The sequence below is a fragment of the Urocampus carinirostris genome, chromosome 2 (genome assembly GCF_059441175.1).
Source record: "Urocampus carinirostris isolate Australia breed hairy pipefish chromosome 2, RoL_Ucar_1.0, whole genome shotgun sequence".
NCBI lineage: Eukaryota > Metazoa > Chordata > Actinopteri > Syngnathiformes > Syngnathidae > Urocampus > Urocampus carinirostris.
The window spans coordinates 50,512,960-50,528,042 of NC_142350.1; the positions used below are offsets into that span (position 1 = coordinate 50,512,960).

The 15,083-nt window shown below is 39.1% G+C and overlaps 1 protein-coding gene across 10 annotated transcripts; it reads left to right on the forward strand.

The window, feature by feature from the left end:
* Positions 1 to 838: 838 nt before the first annotated feature.
* On the forward strand, positions 839 to 13,342 carry khdc4 (KH domain containing 4, pre-mRNA splicing factor). 10 transcript variants are annotated; one of them, XR_015849535.1, is made up of 14 exons: positions 839 to 1,004; positions 1,250 to 1,433; positions 3,709 to 3,840; positions 4,628 to 4,707; positions 4,794 to 4,846; positions 4,918 to 5,093; positions 5,175 to 5,386; positions 8,019 to 8,079; positions 8,155 to 8,215; positions 8,308 to 8,678; positions 9,756 to 9,902; positions 10,277 to 10,358; positions 12,225 to 12,313; positions 12,800 to 12,868. XR_015849535.1 is itself a non-coding variant. In XM_088326999.1 (14 exons), exons 1-14 carry the CDS (start codon positions 976 to 978, stop codon positions 13,018 to 13,020), a joined length of 1,929 nt encoding a protein of 642 aa, XP_088183125.1. In that variant the 5' UTR covers positions 839 to 975; the 3' UTR covers positions 13,021 to 13,342. The 10 variants fall into 10 exon arrangements, 8 of the variants coding, with proteins under 8 accessions (XP_088183125.1, XP_088183126.1, XP_088183128.1 ...); XR_015849536.1 differs by having other exon boundaries at positions 12,797 to 12,865; XM_088326999.1 differs by having other exon boundaries at positions 10,249 to 10,358; positions 12,797 to 13,342.
* The last annotated feature ends 1,741 nt before the right edge of the window (positions 13,343 to 15,083 follow it).

Here is a 15,083-nt window from a genome sequence, read left to right on the forward strand (position 1 = left end):
AGTGAAATATCATATAATACACAGTTTAAAAAGGTAAGAATCTTCCTTTTGTGTTAAGTTAGGCCAGGGTTGAGCAACTATTTGGAGTCAGGGGCCTCATTTGGTTAGAAAATTGGGCCAAGGGGCCAATCCTGGATAGCAATCCAAATTTTTCATTTATGAATAAATATAAAAGTAGACATCTATGTGTTATATTAGTTTATATTTGTTTTCAATTGTTTGAACCAATTGGTTAGAAATGTATTTTTTATACATTTATTTTATATATTATAGTATTACTGTAGAGGTATGTTTGAAATATTGCTATAGAAGTATTTTTGAAGTATTTCCATAGTAGTGCTATGTAGTATTTCTATAGAAGTTTGTATTTCCAAAGTAGTATTTCTTAAGTATGTATTTAGTATTGTTGTAAAATGTCTGTATTTTAATTTTTGTAGCATTTATTTTGGAACATTTTGTAGTATTTTTGTAGTAATTCTGTAGTAGTATTTTAGGGAGAAGTGGGGGGACAATGGGCACTAAAACATTTTTTTATCAGCAGTACTTTATTTGCTATTATATACATTTGTCATTATATTTTGACCATTTTCGTTCGGTGGGTCGGATAAAAAAGTTAGGCGTTTGATTTTTCTTTTTACTTTATCTACTTTGTTTATTGATTTTATGTTTTGTTTTGTTTTCTTTGTGCGTATGCAGCACTTTAAAATTGTTAACTTTGTTATTTGACAGTTTCATGCCAATTTATTTTGTAATGATGATGTTAAAACTCGAGCATTTGGGAGGAAACAACGACACGATTGTCTTTGTCGCCCCCTAAAGGCGACTTCTTGCACACATCCCTAAACCGGAGACGGAAACGTCTACCTGATTAGCTTAGCAACCGCTAACTGTCGTTCGTGTGATATTTAAAGAGCGAGCTGCTGTGCGGTTGTTGTTTTTGATACACCCCAAACGAAGATTTTTTTAAGGATATATATGTCACTTGGTGGAAGTCAAAACGGCGGGTGAGTTGCAAATTACAATATCTTTGGTTTACGTCATTTATAACTGGACGCTAGTTTACGTAATCATGGTGGACTCTGCGTTAGCTCTTTGTAGTTAGCCTCTTTTTAAAGAAAACAACATGCTAACTAGTAATCATCACGACTCTTTAAAATAAACCACAATTTATAATAACAGTTTACGACACTTCAAACTGTAAGGTGTTATCATTCACATTTGCAACTGTCTCTTTTTTCCTTGTGCTTAGCCGCCGTTTTAGCAAATGGGACCAGCCAGGTCCTGGTTCCGATGGGGCGGCCGAGGCAGAGACGGCTGCCACCGGAGCGCTGGACGCAGCCGCTGCAGTCGCTGCAAAGATCAACGCCATGCTGGTTGCGAAGGGAAAATTGAAACCTTCGCAGATTGGCGCCGTGCCAGGGCCCGTTCAAAAGGTGAAAAAGCGCTGCGAGGAATGTTTTCTTCCTTGTTCGACTTGTTTCCGCTAATGACTTTGGTTGACACGAGCCTCTGTAAACGTGTAATAACAGTGTTGTAAATCGGTGGTAGTTTGAAAAAGTATTGCACCGTAATAATAGCCGAAGGCGGCTGAAATGCAAGCTGCAATCGTTATTCCATTCGTTTAAACAACGTTAATCCGTTCCGAGGTGGAGATCCAAGTAAAATTGTCGTACAGCAGGTCATAGAACCAAATGGTAAATGGCTCCGAACCCCCGGTTCCCTAGATAAAAACATGATTACTATAAAATAGTACACCGTAAGTACTGCTTATGCGGGGCGGCAGTAGCTCAGGAGGTAGAGCGATCGTTTTAGGATTAAGGGATCCCAGTTCGAATCCCGGCTTGTCCGTGTTACATGTCGAAGTGTCCTTGGGTAAGACATTGAACCCCCAATTACCCCCAATAAGCAGGTTAGCGCCTTACATGGCTGCACAGATCACGGCCGCTATTGGGAAAATGTGAAGCACACTGTAAAGCGCTTTGGGAAGTTATTGACTTGAAAAGCGCTATATAAATGCTGATCATTTTCATTTCATTTTCATTATGCGTCATATTCGTGTATAGACTCCGGGATATGACATTAGTCTGTTTAAGGTGAAATTGTCGTCTAGCAAGGACAGAAACTGGCAAATCTGAACCCCCTGTACCACGGATAGAAAGAATGTGAATAAGTGCTACTCTTGTGTACTATACAACTTTAGATGTACATGTAAAGGGAATAAAAAAGTATAAACCTTTGGTGTGACGCGGCTTGAGCTGGTCAAGTACAGTAGCAGGTGGATGCAGAGGACTTGGATTGGATAAAAACATAAACTAATTTCAAAATGTGTGAGGATTTTCATGCCCTTAGCAGTTTTAATTGCCTCCTAGTTTTTAATAATTGTCCCGATCGTCGATCACTTACAGCCATGCAACTTAGCAAGGGAAGCTATCTGTGTGCATTCTTTTTAATTATTGATAACATAATTCTTTGTTTCCATGGTTACATGTATTCTCTTATCCTTTGGCATTATTGCAAGACTTGGGACTCTCAGTGAATAAAAGAGTAGAAAAAAATACCGTATAGTTTCACATGCTCGTTGAATCTTTAAAAAAACACACCGGATAAATAAAGCGGCATTGTGGATCAGCCAATCTGCATTTTCATTATTCCATGACTCCAACCAATAGCGGACAAGAAGATTATATGCCATCAACCAATAGCAGACAGGCATCTTAGAGGCATAACCCAATACGCACAAATACTAACAATATTTTTGGGTACGAAAAATAATATGTTGTGTATGTCGTTTAAGGGGAAAATGGCAAATTGGGGCCAAAACCGACTTATTTCACACCGTAAGGAGAAAACATCAGAAGGTATTCCGTGGTCTACTGTACTAGTGACCCGTTTTGGATTATTGCATTTAAGTCAATTCTGGTGATTCTCTTAGCTACCTATCTGTCAATAAGTGGTTATTTCGCACACTTCATAAACTGACAGGATACATTTGTATGAAGCAGAGGAAATAAAAAACATTCTCACTCTGAACTTGTTGCTCAACAGCACAAATGACGGGTGGGCAGCTAACGATTTTAACCTTGAAGGAAGTAAAATCAGCCGCACCTTGACAAAATGTTTCTTGAAATGCCAAGTGACGAAAGTCCCGACTTAGGTCATTTGAAGGAGAATTAATCGAGCTGTGGTGGAAACAAGTGGCTCAACAGGAACTTGAACATGCAATCATTGTCACATTGCCAACACCTTCGAATAGATTATTTTATATTTCAAAGAAATGAAGGGAAAAAACCCTAGCTTGAAAAGTGTTGGTGGCGTATTTCAATGACTGACAGCATTAAATCTTTTTAGTACTACTGGATTTTGAGTACCTCATTGTTTTCGTCTTTCTTCAGTTTTGCATCGACCCCTTCACTCAAAAGCACCATTTTGTCAGCTTTTGCACAAGTTGCTTTCATGTGAAGCACTCCTGTATAAAGGTTTACCAGGAAATCTGATAAATAGCCGTGTCTTGTCATTCCTTGGCATTTTTAAATCCCATGCTTCCACCCCACGGCGAAAGGTAGTAGTATAGCCATTAGTGTATTTATGAACGATCTGAATAAAACAGTATTGGGGCTAAACGTCAATTTACAAAAGTGACATTTGTATAATCCACACGGCATCGGACAACCCCTCGAGCATTTAGTTTAACTTACCTTCCCTCTCCAGCAGGTTATGAACATCAGCAAACCTCCGATGCCACCCAAGGCTAAAGACGACCTGGTGGTGGCGGAGGTTGAGATCAACGATGTCCCCATCACATGCCGCAATCTTTTAACACGAGGACAGACACAAGATGAGGTCAGTGAGGTTGAAAATTGAATATTACAAATCCTATACCGGAGGTCGCCAATGTGGTGCCCGACAGCACCAAGTAGCCCCCTTAGAACACCCGAAAAGCCTGAAGACTCAATGCCCCTATACAAGTGAAATGTTTTGGTGTTTGACTTAGCCTATCTTGGCCCTATTTCTAAAAAAAAAATACCAGTTTTAACATGATAATGACAAAGCAGCGACATAATAACAACATTATAACATATTTTAGAAATGCACATCAAAATGGAAGCCCTTTGCACGAATCAGTAACAAAAAAGTAGCCTTTAGCTCTAAAAAAAAAAGTTGGTGACCTCTGTCCTAGAAAGTGGGGCTGAGTGATGTAGGCAAAATGTTCAGACAAGAATAACTGATTTGAATTTAGTTTGATGGAAACTTAACATTTTCTACCGAAAACATACCTAGTCAAAGCTTGTAATTAAAATGTTTAAATGCCATAGTTAGCAATTACTACTATTACTCTATAACACGCAGCAGCTTTGAGTAACTATGATTTACCTATTAAGTTCCTTCCAAAAAAAAATCAAATTAGTTTGATTTTTTTCATCATCATAATAACAAATAATATTAATGTATTTTAATTTCAAGTGCCTTTTAAGACACCCACGGTTGCTGTACACAGAATATATAACAGTGATTTGAATAAAAACGGACAATGAATACCCGGGGGAAAAACAAAGTACAGTAGCAACAAAACAGTATTTGAAAGCGAAACGATGAGCTTATTGTCCAGATTTTTTCCTTCTGTTTTCAGATCAGTAGAGTGAGCAGCGCTGCTGTTTCCACTAGGGGACGCTACATGACTGCAGAGGAGAAAGGAAAAGCACCACCCGGGTGACTAAATAGCGTTTTTGAAGCCATGTTAAACTATCTTGTTTCGTTTTGTATCTTAATACACATCCTGTCCTCTTTCCTGATAGCGACCGGCCTCTCTATCTGCATGTTCAAGGACAGACGCGGGAGCTTGTGGACCGTCCGTAAAGTCTCTTGTTTTTATTTTGTTGTTGTTGTTTTTCGATTCTGACACTTCTGTTTGGCTTGCAGGTGCCGTCAACAAAATCAAGGAGATCATCACCAATGGGGTCGTGAAAGCAGCTACTGCCCCATCATCGGTGTCCTCATCCTACGCGTCCACCCCGCCCACTGTGACGGTCTATCAGCAAACGCCACCGCCGTCCATGCCCCCGATGACGCACCACAAGCCACATTTTCAGGGTGGAGTGAGTAGAACCTCAGCGGGCTCAAATGAATTGAAAACTCTTCCCAATTTTTTTATTGACTTTGATATATTGTCTCAACAGATGCACTATGTTCAAGATAAGACTTTCGTGGGCCTGGAGCACGCCATCCCAAGTTTTGCGGTTAAAGAGCGGGTGGAGGGTCCCAACTGCTCGTACCTGCAGCACATCCAGGCAGAGACTGGTGCCAAAGTTTTCCTCAGGGGGAAGGGCTCGGGTTGTCTGGAGCCCACCTCGGGACGGGAAGCCTTTGAGCCCATGTACATCTACATCAGGTGGGGAAGTCGCTCATCTCTTGAGAGATGTGAGGTGTGCTAATAATTGCAGTGTCTGTCAAATGTAGAAGGGGGGCTCTCAATCTGGTTAAATGTTTGTTATTTGAACCACCTGTGTTAGTGGAGAGGAACATCTAAACTTCAGAGTGAAAGATTTAGACGGAGGTGTCAAACACACGGCCTGTGCGATCAGGCCCGACAAACAATCAGGCCCGCAAGACATTGCTGAGAGAAATACAGGAGAAAATTGAGCAACAATAACCCGCAGTTTTAAATACCGTATTTTCCGCACTATATGGCGCACCATGTTATAAGGCGCACCTTCAATGAATGATATATTTTAAAACTTATGCCATATATAAGACGCACCCCATTATAAGGCGCTATAAGTGCATGCTGGTTTAAGATCAGGTAATTGTGCAATTTTGTAATTGTAATCCTGTGCAGTCCTTCGAGACATTTTTGGGATTAAGGGCTATTTACGGTAAATAAATGTGACGACTTGACTACAGTAGAGAATGTAGTTACTTCATGCAACCTCTAGATGTTGCCACGCTCAAGGGAATGTCAACAAAATATTCAAAAAGGTCAAACTTTATTAACAAACAAGCTTTCCACAACTCCATTCACTCCCAAAATAAATAAACAGCCGTTTTATTATTTTCTCTGAAGTAAAGCATTTTCGTGACACATCTTTGAACAACATCGACATATCATTTTATTTTTTGTCCATTTAGTCAACACGCAAAGAAAAAAACGTCTGATACTGTTATTTTAAATGAAACGTTAGTGCAATCGCAATAAAGTGACACTCGTAATGTGCAAAAACAACGAGTGCAAAGCAATAACATAATAACTGTAAAATGTAAAACGTAAACACACAAAAGAAAAACAAAGATCACTCTATAAGCTCCTCATCGACGAATCCCTCGAATTCTTCTTCTGCTGTGTTCGAATTGACCATATCTCAGTGAATGGGCCATCCAACACGTCCGGTGTTTTTGTGCCAGCGCTGTTGCCTTCATACCAGGGGTCATCAGTAATTGATTTTTGGAAAAAAAAATTAATATTTAAGTGCGAAAAAATTAAAATTAATTTTTTTGCGGCAAGGCCAATTAATGGGTATTTATTGGATTTCTAGCCATTAATTGGTAATTTAATGGTATACTAGCCGTGTCAATATGGTCGAACAAACTGGTCCCTCTAATCTAATCTAACCATTTTTTCCTTCGGTCCCATAACCGCGCGAAGATTACAATCAATACAGCGTAGTAGTAGTGGTGTACAACGTGTGCGTATGGGCATCCACGACGTACGTGCTTGAGGCAAAACGTGAGCCAATCAACAAGCCCGATTTTGTCCCGACCAATAAAAAGCTGCTTTGCAACCACACTATGTACGTACAGCTACCGTGTTTCCCCGAATATAAGGCCGGCCTTACTTCAAAATCATCGTCAAAAATTGAGGTTTTGAAATAAAAATATGTGCAAAAGTAATACATTTTCGCTAAAAATTTCTTAGAAAAGCATTGCCGTTGTTAAATAACGTTGATATCTACGGTTTTCATAGGTAATATGAGCCTCTTATTTGCAGGAAGGTTGAATTTCATTTCTCATAAAAAGCTGGGCCTTATATTCAGGGTGGGTCTTATAATGGGGGAAGCACGGTAGCTTACGCGTATGCATGCACTGTCCCGATTGTGCGTGTATGTGACCTTGACCGCATACGAAATGCTCGCGCGGCGTGAAAAGTTGCACGTTTGTTGACGCAAACGACTAACAAAAAACCTGAATATTTTTGCAATTAATGGGTTGCAATAATTGCTAATTATTTAAATTTTGCAATAAATGGATTTATGAATTTAAGCAACCATTCCATTAATTTTTCGCAATTAATGGCATTAATTTTTCACCAATCATTTATTGCTGACCCCTGCTTCATACGTATAGTTATCGTACTGACACTTCTGCTTGCCGCTCTTTGTTGAACAACCCACTGTTCAAGCAAAGTTCCCAAATACAAGTCACATTTTCATCAAAGAAATAATTAAAATTAAAAAAAAGGCTTTTGAATCGATAAATCAATCTTAAATCGTTTGCACTTAAATTTGTTTTCGTGTGCTATTTTAGTCACTTCCCTGTAGCTCAGTTAAATAAAGTACTAGAAATTAATTTACTTTTTTTGCTCTTTTTACACAAATGTACAGTTAAAAACCAATACAAGACATATATCTTAGTAAAGGAAATAATTAAACCTCAAAGATTATTTTATTATCAAATCTTACACCCCTGAATCATTGTTGTACCGTAATTTAATTGTGAGTCTCCGAAAAATCCCCAACCCTCCAGCTAAGGCACTTTTTATGCCATTAATTTACTAGTATGACCCCCTTGAGAGTACTCTTTCTAAAATGTGGCCCGTATGTCAAAACTAGTCTGACACCCCTGATTTAGGCACCCATGTTATAATATTTGAATTGGCCAAAAATAGCAAAATAGGGCAGCAAAGACGGTGCACGTCCTCACTTTTTATTTCATGGCTTCAAAATACTTGAAACCGTTCTCTGTAAATCAAGCTTCACATCTCAGTTCACTCATCATGTATCCCTTCCTTCAATTCTTTTTTTTTTTAGTCATCCTAAACCAGAAGGTCTTGCAGCAGCAAAAACATTGTGTCAAAATCTGCTCCAAACTGTGAGTAGAGTTTAAAAAAAACTTTGGTGCAATATATCTGTTTATTGACAATGAGCTGAATGTGTTTTGTATCAGGTCCATGCCGATTATTCTCGCTTCCTCAGTCAAATGAGCTCAATGATGCCATCACAGCAAGGTGATTTAAAAAAAAAAATGTATTAAAAAAAATAATCAAAAAATGATCTCCTTGGCATAAATCTGACATCCTGACCCTTCTTCTCCTTCCAGGCTTCACACAGCCCCCAGTGATGAACGGGATGCCCCCGCAGCACCCATACTACCCCCCAGCCGGCTTCCAGCCGGGCTATCCCATGCCAGTGCCACTTCCTCAGAACCAGCCGCCGCCGATGTCCTTCCCAGTACCGCCTCCGATGCCACCACCCCCTTCCGTCCTACCTCAGTTCCCGCCTAATCCTGTGCCCCCGCCGCCACCTCCGAATCTGGTTCCGCCCATCTGTCCGGCACCGCCCGTTTCTGCTCCAGTTCCTGCGCCCATTCCGGCACCAATTCCGCCACCTGTTCTTCCTCCTGTTTCTGCTCCACCCCCTGCGGCTGCCCCTATACCTGCTCCAGTTCCTCCTCCTGCCTCTGTGGTTCAGGTACAATTTTGCAACTATTATCTTTTGTCATTTAACTACATTTTAGTTACTATATTTTATATTTGCATTTGTTGTCAACCTAATCATTTATTCCATTTAATATCTGTGTTATTTTGCACAACTTCCACCTTTTTTTTCACAGTATTTTATGCTATTCACAATTTGCGTATTGTTGGGGGGGAAAAAGGATACATGCGGCACTTATTCTTGTTTTTTCTTAGGTGCACTAATCTTTTTGTTTAAAATAAAAATGCTCGAGAAATTACCATATTTATTTTAAAAATGTAACATTTGTAATTGGAAAACTTTGTTTGCACTATTGTGCACTGAAAAAAGCTCCCCAAAAGATCTTTTCCTCTCTTGATTTGAATTGTCTTTATTGTCATTAACATCAATGTTGTGTAACATTGTATGCAGCAAGTTTAGACATGGCACTCCAGGGTAAACATCTAATAAAAACTTTAGTAAGTGAAAAAAAGAGAAAATACAATCTGGTTAAAGGCAGAAAAAAACATTTACAACATAGTGCTTAGAGACAAATTATAATAGTGCAATGTTTGTTAATTAAAAAGAATCATGCATTGTAACAACAGTGCAATGAAAAGAAGTGCAATACCATTTAGCAGCAACAACAAAAAAGGTCACACGGTACATATTTTCAGAGTTTAGTGCAATAACATTTAGCAGCATAAAACAAATAGTCGCAAGATATATTTTCAGTTTTGTGCGCTCGTTTAGGGTGGTGATGGACCTCTGGAAAAAAAGTAATTTTTGTCTTTGTCTTTAGGGACCTGTAGCGCCTCCTAGAACTATAGCAAGTGTGCCGTTTTGGCATGGACGGGGGGCACTTATCCCCCCAATATTGTAAAATTATTGTTTGTCCCCACCATTATTATGTGATCAGAGAAAAATGTGCTGTCCCCATCAATGCCAAAACCAAAGATGTGCCCTTGATTTTAAGTATTTGTTGCAAGCCACTGAAATATGGTCAATGACCCACAAACAGGCCCAAAGCCATAGTTTGGAGACCCATCACTAAAAACCATCTGAGGTGTGTATTTCTTTCTTTTGGCGCAGACAGTTCCTCCCATGTCCTACGTTCCATCGACCGTGGCTCTGCCCAAAGTTCCGCCTCCTCTGCCCGCATCTGCCAATCCGGCGCAGAAAAGACGCTTCACAGAGGAAGTGCCCGATGAGCATGACAATGGCCTGCTCGGCTATCAGGTGAGGGACATATTAAACGCTTTAGTCGTTGTTTGTTTTCATTTTTACTGTTGAAACTTTTTTTTTTTTTTTTTAATGAGATCTACGCTGCTATTTTATTCTTAATTTTAAATTCGTATTCCTGCCTTGGTATTATTCTGCATAGCGCATTTGTTTCACTTTCAAAGTTCACCCCCCCCAAGGCAAGGTATAAAATTGTGACAAAGGGAAAAAAGTTGGCGAGACACTTGGTAAGGAAGAAGAAGAAGAAGAAGAAGAAAAAAAAAGTGAAACTTAATCTTGTGGCCAGTAAAGTAAAAAGTCGAGGATGTCTGCTAATTGCGCCTGTGTGTCTTTCTGCTCATAGCATGGACCCATTCATATGACTAATTTAGGTGCAGGCATCTCCCCGGGCAGCCCCGAGACCGCAGGACCCCCACCTGCGAGTTCCTCTGGCCCGACAAGTGAGAGGGACGGGTATGCAAAGCTCTACCTAAAATCGTTATTCAAATCCTCTTTGTTACACCTTATTTTAGATTTCTTAGGTGTTCAATGCAGTTTTGTGTTCATTTATTGTTTTAAGCTTTTTTTTCTATAGTACAGTGATCCCTGTTTATCCAGGGAGTTACGTTCCACTTGTACTGGAGTTAGGTAAAAAGACAAAATTATTTTGTTTTTTTAAATGGTTGCATTCAGTACCTTTGATGGCTATGGATGTCAAACCTCTAATTTTCCATTCAAGTAAGGGATAGCTTAGGCCAAAGAATTTCTCTTCCTCAAGCTGGGACTTAAATTTTATAAAAAGTACACTTTTTTTTTAAAACACTGAACAATACAGTGGACCCCTAAGATACGACATTAATCCATTCTGGGGTGGGGATTTCCTGATAATCACTAGCTTCGTTTCCATAGTTATGTTTTTTGCTTCTCCCGTTGGGATTCATAGCTTATAATTTAGTCGAAGGAATGCAGTTTTGTATCGCACTAGTTTGCAGTATTAATGAGATCCTGGAGTGAATGAAAAGAGAAAATAGCATCGTGGGAAAGAGTCCAGCCACAAGCAAATTGGCAATTTCCTGTTGACATGACGCAAATCAATAGCAGACCGGCATTTCACTTGACATTGACCAATAGTAGAAGGGCATCTTGGAGATGTAACTTGCCAATATAAGATGATTTTATTCTAGTTATCTAAGCCTTTCCTAGCCCTTCATACTTGTTCGAATTAAATATTTTCACCAACTGCAATTGTAAACAATAAAAACACATGTGTGTTTGTGTGTGTATATATATGTATATATGTGTATATATATATATATATATATATATATATATAATAGGGATTGCTGTACTGTTTTTCTGTCTTAATTTTGAAATGATATATAACATTAATTTACAAACAAGCTTGGCATTTTAACTTATTTTGAGTGTATTCTTTAGTTACATAGTTTAGCATGTTGAATGTAAACTATGTTAAATTCTAGTAGCAATTAGCATCTTGTAATTTTAAGCAGAACTATTTTAATTTACTGTACTAAAATTTGCTTGAAATACAGAGTGTCCATCAAGTGTTTTAAATAAAAATCCAACCCATCATATATATATTTGTTTCAGATGTATTTTATGGTATTTAGTTTTTATTAGTTATTAATCGCACTGAATGTTGCGCTTTCTTTGGGGATATTAAAAATATCGTGTGTCGAACAATGACGAGTGACATTACTGACCTATAGCAAAGGATTACTGATGGCATTGCCACAAATGATGAGGCTATGTATGCTACAGCAAACATGGCAGAAAATCAAGTACCGTGCTTCGTGCAACTAACTGCCCATGTAGATGTGTACTAAATGAGGTAAAAATAAAAGAATGTAAAGGAGTTGTACTTAATTTGCAACTTTGTTATTCTTTGCCGCCACCTGGCTTATGTTATCGTGGCAAACCTCAGTCAGCTTGTTCAAATGAAAACGAAACAAAAACTCGAGGGGACAAGCATAATGTCACTTTCTAGCAACGAGTTTCTCCCAGAACCGCTAAAAGTAAGATAAAAGCAGATGGGTGCAGTGGAATATAAAGCACAATGACTCTTTGACCTCAGTTGGGCATTTTTAACATACTTAATAGAGTAACTGTTTAACTTTCAGTTATTCAAGGACACATCAAACAACGCACCTCACGTTCAATAAACTGAATACAATAGAATAAATCTGAATGAAATATGTAATTGATGTATTTTTAATAAATGGTTCAAATGGTAAAGAGACTTTATTGGCAGACTGTATAGTTCGTGTAGCCGGACAATTTTACAGTAATTCTAACATAATTGGCTATTGTTCCCTGCAGCAGGCAGCTAATGCCCCCACCGCTCTTGCCCGCGAATGGCGTGAGACCCAAGATGGAAGAGAGGAGGCCCCTCCCGCAAGCCCCTGTGGGTAGGTCCATCACAAAATTTGGAATATACCCACGAAACTAGTAGGAATTCAAATTGATGTAAAGTTAAAACGTGTCCTGCGGATCAGTGCAGGCAGAGTTGACTACTCTTCCAGGAAATAGTTGAAGCGGCGTCTTAAAATCCAGTGTCTTTGTCCCATTCTGATGACATCATCGGTGTGCTACGTCGATCTACCTCACTAATGAGTCTCTCTCCTGTTTTTGTGTTTTCTCTTTTTTTCTCTGTTTTTCCTCTCTTCCATGTCATCCTGGGGGGCGTGGGGTGGGGATGAACACTGATGCTACGTCGTACCGCTGCTCAACCGGACGCCCCCCCGTTCACCGACAAAACGACGGCGGCTCTCGGATGAACCCTCGTACTAATCCTTTTCTTCCAACTTGCATTGTGCTGAATTGCGGTCGCTGTGTTTTCTCGTTGCTGTTTTTCTTTTCTTCTTTTTGTCCTGTAACCCTTCCCCTTTAAGCAGAGCCTGCCGTGAAGAAAATAAAAACCGGCTTGGTGGCGTACACCGGCGACTCATCGGATGAGGAAGAAGAGTACCCGAGTACTAGAGCTGCAGGGTCAGGTAACCCCGGCGGCTCCTCTTCTGTCTCCTTAGACTGGATCAAGGGCTTCCGTTGCCCGCCCCCTCCCCGGCCTAAAACGCAACCTCAGCAGCAGTCCATGCCCTTCTGGATGGCGCCCTGAAAAGCGCCACATATACTCGGATGAAATGTAGCTTTGGGTTTTAGTCCAAGTAAGCATATTTGTGTTTTCTGCACAGGAACACTTTTAGGACGGACACTTTACAAACTCCTGGATGTTTAAACGAATGAGTTTGGAAAAACTGAATATCTGAATATGTCTTTGTGAGAAGAATAAAAAAAAACATTGATGATCAGCTTTAATTTAATCAATTTTGTCAGATTTTTCTCTGCTGTTCTTGACAAATTCTTTTTGTAGTGATTGTGATGGACACGTATAGTAATGATTGTTTCTTTTTGGAAATAAAGTGACAAAACAACAATAACTGTATCCTTTTTAAATCTGTCTGGAAGGTTAACAATGGAGAGACTTTTTTACTTTTCAGACCACCAATCTTTAAAGCTCAAAGCTCATTTTTCTTGCTCATTATTACTTATAGTGTTGCCAGTTTGATATGCATTTCTAAAATAATTGATATATGGAATGTTATTATGTTGTTACTGTGTTATTTCTAGGTTCTGGTATTACAAATAGGATTTCAAAATTGGCTGTGAACCAGTTAAACAGATGTATTTTTAAAGTTGGTGAAATAATAGGCTAATTTTAAGAATAATTTTGCAAGATTTGATCATGTATTTAAGGACACTGATCAAGTCAATGATTTCACATGCTAGTTAAAAATTCAATTTTCAAGGAAATCACAATGACCCGATTTTCAGAACCGGTTCGCGGGCGACACAGTTTTTCTATGGGAGCTACCTGCTTCTCAAAGGGCCCACATTATCTTTAAGACAAACTACAAAAATAGAGACTACTCACCCCCCAAAAAATCTAAACTCCTCAAAAAAAAATAATATGTGAATGCCAAGATGTTTTAATGATAAAATGAGCTTTATGGAGCGGCTCATTAATTTGGAGTTACTATATAAACAATTAGCATCACAATCTCTGTGAACTTATCGCAAAAGAATTATTGTCATTTTCCCCGGGCTAAATTCTTTATTGGGGATTTCACCTCTAATTAAAAAATGACAATTTTGCAAGAATAATAATGAAATTACCATGTTAAATGTGGATAAGTTGCTCAAGGGAACCAAATATTTCCATCGAGAACCTTCCTTCAAAGTGGTATACAGTTACAAAGGGATCTTTTTTTTCTTGAGCAAACTTTTTCCAATCTTGCAAAATTTAACTAATAAAATTGACTTATCCATAAAACTATTGATAACATGTCAAAGTAACTGGGTGCCCAGTACAGTGGAACCTCGGTTTTCTAACGCCTCTCCGTTTGAACAAATCTGTTCTCGACCAAAAATTTCGAGAAATTCTTGCTTCGCTTTTCGTTCAAAAAAAACGGAGTTCGAACGCCGGTACGCTAGGGGCGATGCTGAGCGGCGTACGGGTGTAGATTGCCCCAACCCCTCGTGAAGAACTGTTATGACGTGCGCGCGCACTTCTTTTTGCTTTTGCTTAAGATATCGGTGAACGGACTGTTTCAGCCCCTAATTATGCCTCCGAAAAAGGTTGGTGCAAGCAGCAAAGTTGCTACAGGTGAAAAAAGAAGGGTAGTGCGTACAACTATTGCATTTAAGAAAGAAATAATAGCAAAATATGAAGGTGTGCGAGTTACCGATCCTGCTATAGATACAGCATGGCTTCTGCTGAGCACCACAAAGGTAAGAAATCCTATTCATAATTCTTTTCTTTATCCTTTAACCGCTCACCACTTTTTGTAGAGACCTAGGTGCTAAATGACGTGTAAACGACCTGATTTTTTTAGTTGTACACGGTCATGTTAGCGGAATCTTTGGTACGGAAGATTACGCTAACACAAACGTATGATTAGCCTGGGTTAGCTTCATGTTTACGTGCACGGTAAGCGTTCAGGGTGTTGGAACGTATTAAAATGATTTTACATTACTTTTAATGGCAAAAACGATTTTCGGTGATCGACCAAATCGGTTTTCGAACAGGGTTCTGGAACGGATTATGGTCAAGAACCGAAGTTCCACTGTAAATGCTACTGGTAAGTCTTTTGGTATATTGTACCCACTAAAATCAAAATT

Excerpts from the sequence above, each read along its gene's own strand:
- khdc4 (XM_088326999.1), top strand. The coding sequence starts at position 976 with ATGTCACTTGGTGGAAGTCAAAACGGCGG. Across the intron at positions 4,708-4,793 it reads AAAGGAAAAGCACCACCCGG|CGACCGGCCTCTCTATCTGC; the intron begins GTGACTAAATAG and ends CTTTCCTGATAG. Across the intron at positions 4,847-4,917 it reads GACGCGGGAGCTTGTGGACC|GTGCCGTCAACAAAATCAAG; the intron begins GTCCGTAAAGTC and ends TTTGGCTTGCAG.